The sequence below is a fragment of the Mus pahari genome, chromosome 3 (genome assembly GCF_900095145.1).
Source record: "Mus pahari chromosome 3, PAHARI_EIJ_v1.1, whole genome shotgun sequence".
NCBI lineage: Eukaryota > Metazoa > Chordata > Mammalia > Rodentia > Muridae > Mus > Mus pahari.
This window is the reverse complement of record NC_034592.1, coordinates 95,601,915-95,612,827: the sequence shown is the minus strand read 5'-3', so window position 1 is coordinate 95,612,827 and position 10,913 is coordinate 95,601,915. Positions and strand designations below refer to the sequence as shown.

At 34.9% G+C, this 10,913-nt stretch overlaps 1 protein-coding gene across 1 annotated transcript; it reads left to right on the top strand.

Moving 5' to 3' along the window:
• Positions 1 to 5,896: 5,896 nt before the first annotated feature.
• On the top strand, positions 5,897 to 6,862 carry LOC110318777 (olfactory receptor 4F3/4F16/4F29-like). Its single transcript, XM_021194036.1, has one exon. The coding sequence runs from the start codon at positions 5,900 to 5,902 to the stop codon at positions 6,860 to 6,862; it is 963 nt and encodes a 320-aa protein (XP_021049695.1). The 5' UTR covers positions 5,897 to 5,899.
• The last annotated feature ends 4,051 nt before the right edge of the window (positions 6,863 to 10,913 follow it).

Here is a 10,913-nt window from a genome sequence, read left to right as displayed (position 1 = left end):
ATTGGGAAAGGATTTTTACCAATCCTAAATCTGATAGAGGACTAATATCCAATATATACAAAGAGCTCAAGAAACTGGACTCCAGAAACTCAAAAAAAAAAAACCTCATTAAAATAGGGGTACAGAGCTTAATAAAGAATTCTCAACTGAAGAATATCGAATGGTTGAGAAACACCTGAAAAAAATGTTCAACATCCTTAGCCATCAGGGAAATGCAAATCAAATCAGGAGACCTTTCTTGCTCAGTTTTAATCTTTATAGATATTCATTTCCTGTAGAAACATAAACCAAACCACGTGACCTCAAAGCAAAGTTATTGCAGGTTTCTATGGTGATGTTACCACATCCTTACAGTATATAGGCTGATTCACTTTTATAGTTTTTTCTATAACCCAGTGTCTTGTAGCTGCTATTGTTCTGTTTTCATTACTGTTCTGAAAATGTAAAGTTAAAAAGCATTATTTCTTGTATCTTTGAGAGGTTTTACTCTTCCTTTTCATTTGAAAAGTATTTCTTTTAAAGTGTGATTAGACCTTTCTACAAATGATTGTACTGTAGAATTTTATGGTAATATGCTTTATATTGTAGTATGCAGAGGATTGCTTCATTTTGCTGGAGATAGATGTGGGGGGCATTGTTAGTTTTGCTGGAGATATATGTGGGGGGCATTGTTAGTTTTAATTCGAGCAGGTATCACCATAGTAGCCATTACTTTCAGTAAACATGTAAATATGGAATCAGCCTTTACCGAACTCAAAGCAGTTGCCAATTGAACCCTTAAATATGTATCAGTGGTATTTTGTATAACACTAGTTTTCCAAGTTTTGCAAGGTAAAACACATCAGTCTCCCAGATATCATTTTTGGTATCCCTAGACTTACTTCCAGAGGTTAGTGGAAGTTTGGTTATATAAAGAACAAGTAGGACATTTTCTTACAATTTCCGTGCATGTTGCCAGGTAATAGAAATTTTTTTCTTTAAACTTTTAATATTAACATGGTGTTTTCATAAACATTTGAGGTTTTCACCACATTTCCTATTAATAATTGATCAACTTCCTCATTTCCTTGTTCTAGTGGACATGGAAAACCTGTAGGAGGTTGAATTTAGGTGATATATAATGGTTAGTTTCTATTTCTGATTATTTGTTGCAGTTGCATAAATAACAAGATTAATTCTGAAATATCAGGAATAAATTCAGCAGTTTCTATAGGCAGACATGTCACATACCTTTAATCCCTCTGGTTCAAATACAGATATACCTTTTGTAGATACCTTTAATCCCAAACAATGACATCTAATTGATGGGCTAACAAAGTGATTAATCATAGCAAGATTTGGCAGAATGAGTCAGAGCCAGGATATGTACATCTCCCAGGAGAATCGCCAGGTAAGAGGGGCTACTGAAGAGCAGCTCAGCAGGAGTCAGGGGAGAACAGTTCAATGAGTGCAGTTCAGTTGCATTTCACTGAGTTTGTGCAGTTTCAGGCAGTTCCATTCAGTTCATGCTGTCAGTGCACTTCGGTTGCTGGAGTTCAGAGGCAGTTTTTTCCACACACAGCAATTTATTGAGACACCAAGAGAAACCAGTTTGAAGCACTTGGCTTGTAGAGGAGTTTTGAAACAGAAAGACTAAGCTGAACGAGCCTGTCAGAGTTCAGAAAGAACGAAAACATTGAGCTTATTCAGCAGTAATCCTCTGAGACAATTACTTCTGGTGAATAAAAGTTACTTTTACAGGATATAAGACAACAAGGGTACAAACAGCTCTCCATTCCAGTCATACCTAGTTTCTGTTTCTGTGCTATTTGTGGGTTTATTTATCACCTGTTGAAGTCCTTGGCATGAGTATACTGTTCCTTAAAGCAGCCATTTCCTTATAAGTTACATAAAATTAAACCAAAATATACTTCATTTTTTCTAAAATCTTTAGTGTGCTATGGTATTTATTGAAAATGAGTCTATATTCTTCTGTATTCATTTTTACTTATGTGTACAACAGTATATTGTATGCTCTTCTGCTATCTACCTATTTGATAATCTGTGTTGTTACTGTTGTGAAACAGTCACAACCTCTGCTTCAGTGGTTTCCAGGACTTTGACTGAATCTGTGTAGCATTGTTTATCTTATTATCAATTGACAACTATTTTGGTTGTTTTATTCATTTTTGAGGTTTATTTACCATATCAACTTCTATACATCTAAATCTGGGCACACATCTGTAATTATACAACCTACTTTTTACTGAAAATAAAAAGTTTCATAGACATTTTACTTCCCAAAGAACATTATAATTAGGACATTGGTCTGTTTCAATTAATTCATGATCTACTTACCTAATATTAAGGAATAAGAGTAATGAATGATTATTAGCAATTATATCCATGTAGGCTAAAGATACAAAACCAATCTCATTTCTATTTTTGTCCTTGTATCACTGTGAGTTATAAATTTTTTTTGTCACAAAAGCCATGCAAAGTAAGTCTCCAGAGAAGAAAATGCTTTATCCATGTGATCCCTCTAAATTACGATGTTTTTACAGCACCTCTTGGTCAGCAGACTCTTGAGATGTATATAATTAGTTTCTCCCCAATGGAGGATTCCATTTGGCTCTTTATGTGAGAGGGCACGGGACCCTGAACTATGCCAAGATGCTTTTTCTCTCATTCAGGTAATAACCAGTTAGAAGTAATCTTAGCAAGGCTTGAATTGATTATTATCAGATGTGAGTTTGTGCTTGGAACTGTGGTGGACACGAGTTACATTCTAAAGGAATGTGTTTGTGGGAGCACAGAGCAAAGCAGAGAGCAGTCAGCAAAAGGAACTGAACATCATAGGACACTAGTCATTAAACATCAGTTGAAGTATTGGAAAAGGCTAAGTACTGGACAGCCTTTGAGTTAGAGCCACATTGTAAATGGCCTTGAGAAATCAAACAACTTTATGTTATTTTCCTCTAAGTTTGTTATAATTAGCCATTCTATACTCACTGATCATTGACTGAATGAAACATCTAATATTCTATGAACTGATAACTAAGAAAAATAACAGTAATACATGTAAATAAAAGGGGGACATTTGTAACTGTCTCTTCACCGGCTTTTAAATATATGTGGGAATGAACTACTATCCTTTTGTGAAATATCTGATGAATATTATATAAAACAGGACCAAATTTATCAGAAATGTTCATGTATTCCATTCTATGGGAGAATGTCGTAAATGCCTGATGAGAAATAAATTTTAACATATAACCAAGTCCTAGTGCTGAAAACAGGCATTCTGATAGAATGTCAGTTTTAAATATCAAAACAAGATGGTACTTAATACCAAAAGTGTAATTTATTTTCTTGTTTTTATCTGTGATTTATAGTGCAGTTTCTGTATTCATTGAATTATGATCAGTGATCTGATCAGGAAGGTTTTTAAAAGAGGTATGAGGTTATAGTCTCATAAATACTTATTTGAAAAGGATATAAGGACTATTTATATTTCTGTAACAATTAAATAAGTGTAGTATGTTTTAAACCAATTTTAAAAAATTTGTTTAGGTTTAAGGAAAACCTTGAAACAGTCTGCAAAATGAAAATACATAGAGATTTAATTGGGAGAGATAAAATCATAATTCAAATATTTTATGCCTAATTTACAGTAAGCTTTCCCATTTTCTTTTCCCAGTTATATACTGACTTTTCAAATTTCATAGTTGTTATTTGTGCATTCCACATGATCTAGGTCTACACTTTCATTTTGTTCTCATTTTTATTTTATTATCATTTTTTGAAGCTTGATAATTTCATTGGTGTTTAGAAGATAAAACATCTCAGCAAAGGCAAATTTTAAATCTCAGCTGCACTCCAGGAGTGAAAGGAAGTCTTGTGTGTGTGTGTGTGCATGTGTGTGAAGAAGAATAAGAAAAGAGAGAGAGAGAGAGAGAGAGAGAGAGAGAGAGAGAGAGAGAGAGAGAGAGGGAGAGAGAGGAGTTAATTAAGCTAGCTTGCAAATCAGGAACAGGACAAGAGGGGAACTTTAAAGAAAGAGGTGTAGTACTCTGCTAGCAGCCTTGAGATGAAGATGTAGAACTCTCAGCTCCTCCTATACCATGCCTGCCTGGACACTGCCATGTTCCCACCTTGATGATAACGGACTGAACCTCTGAACCTGTAAGCTAGCCCCAATTAAATGTTGTCCTTGTAAGAAAAAAAAAAAAGAAAAGAAAGAGGAGTAAAGAAGACAAAGAATCAGAGGAAGTGTGCTTAGGACAAGCTTAGGGAAGAGTTAGAAATATTAAAAGCAAAGTTTACAATCTATTTTTTCTATCACTTCACAACTCTATTCAATCTTTAATAGTATATAATCATATATGTTTTAAGTGATTTAAGAACATAAATGTGCCAGGTGGTGGTGGCACACGCCTTTAATCCTAGCACTAATCCCTAACTTGGGAGGCAGAGGCAGGCAGATTTCTGAGTTCGAGGCCAGCCTGGTCTACAGAGTGAGTTCCAGGACAGCCAGGACTATACAGAGAAACCCTGTCTTGAAAAACCAATAAATAAATAAATAAATAAATAAATAAATAAATAAATAAATAAATATAAAAAAAGAACATAAATGCACAACTTTTCATTTTCAACAAATATTTATTTCCCGCCCCCCATATTCTGGGGCTTCTGATTCTAAACTTTGGAATGCACTAATGAGAAGACAAATGCAAATTAAACTGTACAGGGGTTGCTGTCTTATTTAGAATTAATCAATGAATTATATTTGTATTGGATACTAAAAATAGACATGGTGTTCTATGAGAACAAAACCACTAATTTTACATTTGAAATGTTTTTAGTCAATAAAATTATGTGAATAATGTAATGAGTTACTGAATGGAGGATAGGTATTCTAATAGAGTTATGAAGAAATAATCTTACATTATTGTATATGTATGTATGTTTATAATTCATGTTTCTATCAATGCTAAATGAATAAAGGTTGTTCATCATAATTTTTATAAAAAATGCTTCAATGAAAATGGAAAAGCATATTTTTGACATGATAATGTTTTCTTCTGTATTTATACCCTTAAAATGAGAATTTTTATATTATATGATAATTCTATTTTAATATTTTCTCTTGTCTTTTTTCTACCTCATAATCTGCTAAGTTCTCTTTATGTATTGCACTCTTGAGGAAAAATCCAGGTTCTTAAATATATTAAATAAACATATCAATACTGTGTTGCAAATCTAGTCTTGACTTTTGTATTTAAAACATCTCTATTTTTTAAAAATGGATATGTTAATTTATATTGTCATCAGCAATTTGATTATATAATATTAAAGATTGAATGGAGTTGTGAAGTGATAGAAAAAATAAATTGTAAACTTTGCTTTTAAATCCTCATCATAAAGGTTCATTTAAAAATTGTGTATGTGTCTTTGTGCCCAAGTTTATGCTCTATGCTTGTGGAAACCTCATAGAAATGAGAAGGTATTTTTCGATTCTCTGGACTTGAATTCCTTACAGCTAGAACTGCTGTAAGCTGCTTGACATGGCTACCAAGAACAAAACTAAGGTCTTTTGCAATAGTTCCAAATGTTCTTAACAGATGAGCCATTTCTCTAGGTCCAAATGTCCTTTAAAAAACAGCCATTAAACCTTGTTTTCTTTTGAGTTTTTGATGAAAGATTTTGTTATAGGTATTCAGTCATACTTTAAACTAATTTATGATTTTTTTGTTATTAGTTGTGTTTGGAACTTGCTCACATCTATATATTCAGTTTAGTTGCAATGCTATAGTAAAAATAAGTTTTCACAACTTGAAGATTCTCCTATTCTCCTTATACAATTATAATGTGTAGTTTCTCCCATTTTCTCCCTCAGGTATCACTACCCACAAAGCAAATGGAAGGCATGAATCAGTCTATGGTGTCAGAGTTTGTGTTCTTGGGACTCACCAACTCTTGGGACATCCAACTATTCCTTTTTGTATTCTCTTCCATGTTTTATGTAGCAAGCATGACAGGAAACTCTCTCATTGTCTTCACTGTGGCATCTGACCCTCATTTACACTCTCCAATGTACTTTCTGTTGGCTAACCTGTCTTTTATTGACTTAGGTGTATCTTCTGTTATTTCCCCCAAGATGATTTATGATCTCTTTAGAAAGCATAAAGTCATCTCTTTTAGAGTTTGTGTCACTCAAATCTTCTTCATTCATTTCATTGGTGGTGTGGAGATGGTTTTACTCATAGCCATGGCCTTTGACAGATATGTGGCCATATGTAAACCTCTTCATTACCTAATTATTATGAGCCCAAGGATGTGCATCATGTTTATATTGGCCTCCTGGGTGGTTGGCTTTATGCATTCTCTGGTTCAACTGGCTTTTGTAGTAAACTTACCATTCTGTGGACCAAATGTGTTGGACAGTTTCTATTGTGACTTTCCCCGGTTCATCAAACTTGCCTGTATAGACACATACAGACTGAAATTACTGGTCTTAGTCAACAGTGGATTCATGTCAGTTGGGTCCTTCTTCATATTGATCATTTCCTATATTGTCATTATATTTATTGTCCATAAACACTCTTCAAGTGGTTCCTCCAAGGCATTGTCTACACTTTCAGCTCACGTAATGGTGGTTGTCTTATTCTTTGGTCCTGTGATGTTCATCTATACATGGCCTTCTTCTTTCACACATTTGGATAAATTTCTACCTATATTTGATGCAATCGTCACTCCCTTTCTGAACCCAGTGATCTATACATTCAGGAATCAAGAAATGAAAATGGCAATGATGAGAGTACTTAGACAGATAATGGGTTACAGACAAATTATTAAACACTTGCACTCTGATCAGTCTTAACTAAATATAGATATTCATTGTTAACCAATTTCTGAGAAAAATATTTTCTTGCCTATTTTGATATGTGTATTCATGATCATATATGCTACTCTGTCTTATATGTAGTAAGGAATAACAGGAATTGTATTTATTTATATTGCAAAAAATACAGCAAGTCTAAACTTGTACAGACAAATATCTCTCTGAAGGAAGCTCTTAGACATAGAAGAAGGAATATTTTAAGGTCTTCAGGTATAGGAGCATTTTTTACTCTTCTGTTCAAATAATTTATTTTTAAAATCATGTGTATTTGTATGTTACATGAGAACATGCAAATGCAGGTGCCCCAAAATACTTGTCAGCAGCCTTCAAGAAATCTCAAAGATTATTCCTTGGGACCCATTTGACTACTTTCATAGAGAAAAGGATTGTTCAACATACGTTAATCAATAAATGTTCTTTGGTACATAAATAGTCTCAAACTCAGGATTGCATAATCATCTATAAAGGCAGAGGCAGCCTTTAACAAAATTCATCACTTCATGATAAAAATCATGAATGTGCTAATGTTAGAAGGAAGATTTCTCAACATAATAAATGTTGTGCTCTGTAAATCTATAGCCAACATTATACTAAATGGAGAAAAATTTGAAACATTGTACTTAAAATCAGAAGAATCATACTCTCTGTGTCATTATTAAATGTAGCAATTGGATTATTGGCTAAAGCAGCAAGACAACAGAAAGTGCTAAAATGGACATAAAACTCTGAAGTTGTCAAAGGAGAAAAATTCGTTACTTTTATTGTGTTAAAATTCTATGACCAAAACCAGCTAAAGGGATAGTTTATTTTGGCTTATGGTTTTAGAGGTGATGTCCACAACAGCAAGGAAAGTATTGCAGTAGGTGTTGGATTAGGAAACTGGCTAATCACATTGCCAGTCAAATATACAGAGTAGAGAATGAACTGGAAGTAAGGTGAGGCTATAAACTCTCAAAAACCACCTCTAAGAATGCACTTCTCCAGCAAAGGTCTATATTCCAAGAGTACTATAACTCTCCAAAGAGCACCAATAACTAACCAAATGTTCAAATATGTGAGCCAGAGGGGAGTCTGTTTTTCATTCAAACCACCATAGTAGTATAAAATATAGGCTAGGGAAGTATTTCCTAAAAAGAACTCTGTTTTCTCAGGGAATAAAGCCAACAATTGGCAAGTATGCCTTTACAAAATTAAAAAGCTGAAGAGCAGAGAAAATTGTCAATTGAGTGAAGAGGTAGTCTCCTACATGGGAAAAGTATTTCCCATCAATATATTTGACACAATATTCCTATTTAGATTATATAAAGACTTGAGATTTTTATGAAGAAAACAACCCAATAAAAATAAGCTAAAGAGCTAAATAGCAAGTTCTCAAGGGAAAAGTTACAAATGTTAGTAAATATTTTGGAGGATATGGATCCTGAATAATCCATCTTCTCTAACAAGGCTAGTCTCCAAGTAGTGGGATTGGGACACCAACACAGCCACAAAACTTTAGACCCACAATCTCTCCTGCCTGCAAGATGCCCTTGGGCATTGCTGGCTCAGCACTTGTGGGACTGACCAACAGATGACTTGTCTAACTTAAGGCCTAAATCGTAAGTAGGATCTCATGCCTTGCATTGCCTGGATGGCCAGGAACCACAAAATGTTGATAGCCCAGCATCCTAGGGTAGAACTACATACGACTGACAAAAAGAAAAAAAAGTCAATAAAATGATTTTAATGACATTCTGCAATACTCATAGATTGACATCTATCCCAGTAATTATCTGAGAAGCTCCTTCCAGCAGCTGATGAAAACAGATGTAGAGACTCACAGCCCAACATTATGTAAAACACAGGGCCTCTGGAATCCTACAGAAGACTGGGAGGAGGGATTGTATAAGGCAGTGGGGTCAAGGATACCAAGAGAATACAGCCCTCAGAATCAACTAAGCAGGGTCCATAGGCATTCTCAGGGACTGAAGTGGCAATCACAGAGCCTGCATTGGTCTGTGTTTCATCCTCTGTCTGCAAGCTGTGGCTATTTAGCTTGGGGTTTTTGTGAGACTTCTAGTAGTGGGGTATCTTTTACTCTTTTGTCTGCACACGGGGACTCTTTTCCTTCTGCTGGGTTGCCTCTTCTAGCCTTGATATGAGGGTTTGTGCTTAGTCTTATCGCATTTTTTTTTATACCCTGTATCATAAGAGGCCTGTCCTTTTCTAAAGGGAAACAGAGAAGTGGATCTTGGGAAGAATGAAGGTTTGATGGTGTGGGGAGGAAGAGAGGGAGGGGAGATTGTGTTTGGGATGTATTGTATGAGAAAAGAGTAAAGAAAAAGAAAAGAAAGATTTAAAAATGTTCAACATCATTATCTATTAGGGAAATGCAAATTAGAACTACTTTGAGATTCCATCTCACTCCAGTCAGAATCTTTATCATCAAGAAGTCAAATGACAATAGCTCTTGGTGAGAATGTAATGAAAGTGGCATCCTTATTCATGATTGTTGGTGTTATAGATGCAGTAGCTATGGAAATCAGTGTGGAGGTATCTAAAAAATACTGACTAGAGTTCCTAGCACTGGAAGGACTATGCACACTACTGGAGGAGAAAAGAAATAATCAGTTTTTCCTAGCCACAAACCCTGTCAGTTATATTAGTGACCACCTCAAAGATAAACCTGTTGGTGCAATAGTAACACAAATGTCATGGAGTAAAACACCACTATTTTAGTGGATTTAATACCCATTCCATGGTATGGAACCCACACCTGACACTGTTAAGAATGTGAGACTACATAGACTATAGACCTCATAGAAAAATATATTTCAGTTATCCTGCTATCTAAATGTCTCAACAACATATGGCTACACCCACATGTTGATCAGTGCATCATTCAACTCTTATCACTGAAACTTCTTTTTGCAGTAGAGTGCAATTAGCACAGACACCCCCAACTGGACAACATGCACAGAGAGAGACTTTAGATCACCCAGCCCTAAATGAAATGACTGTATCACACCTCTCTCCTCAGGGCTCAGAGATCTAAGTAGAAGGGGACACAGAAAGATGATAAAAATCAGAGGTTGGTGGATGACTCTAAGGAGACAGCTTGTTCCCAGAAACAAGAAGGAACAAGAAACTACACAGAAGGAACTCACAGAAACTACAATAAAATGCACAATATGTGTACAATTTCAAACCAGAAAATATCCCATCAGAAAGAAGGGAAAGTGGGCACAAGTTTCCATACCCAAGAAGCTATTTGCAATTGTTAGTTGTTGGGACAGGGAAAATCAGTTTCCCCTAGTGAAGTGACACTGGATATGTGACCTCAGAGATGGCTTCATGCTCAGAAGTGGTTGGCCATACAAAACAGGCTCCATGTTTTTGTTATTGTTGCTTTTTTGGTGTTTATTAAAGCTTTTTTGCTGGTACTATGGTTGGTTTTTTAAGGAGAGGGTATAGATGTGAAGTTGGGTGGGGTAATGGAAAGGAGTTGAAGTTGGAGAGGGGAAAGAATGTGACAAAATATATTGTATGTAAAGTCTAAACAATAAATTAAGAAAATAAAAAAAAAACTAGAACTACCATATTACTAGCTTTACTTATGGCTGTATACCCAAAGGATTCTGTTTTAGTTACTTTTCCATTTATATTAGATGAAACATGACAATCAATTCAACTTCTAGAAGAAAGTGGTTATTTGGAGTTATAGTTAAAGAGAAATAAGCATCCATTATGGCAGAGTGCAGGGTGACTGGTTCTAAGAACTTACATCCTTAGTGTAAGTACAAAACAGAGAGAGTACTAGGAAGGGTGAAAGACTTTGACCCCTCAGAGTTCACTCCAGTAACATATTTCTACAAGATAGGGCATTCCTTCAAAACCTACCCAAATAATGACACCAAGTGGGGACCAAATATTCAAACATTTAAGCAAAAGGAGGATATTATTTCAATGATCATATACTGTATTCTTTTTTTCTTTTTTCTTTTTTTATTATTTTCTTTATTTACATTTCAAATGCTATCCCGAAAGTTTC

What these genes read in the sequence shown, in the direction of transcription:
- LOC110318777 (XM_021194036.1), top strand. Translation starts at nt 5,900, where the DNA reads ATGGAAGGCATGAATCAGTCTATGGTGTCAGAGTTTGTGTTCTTGGGA.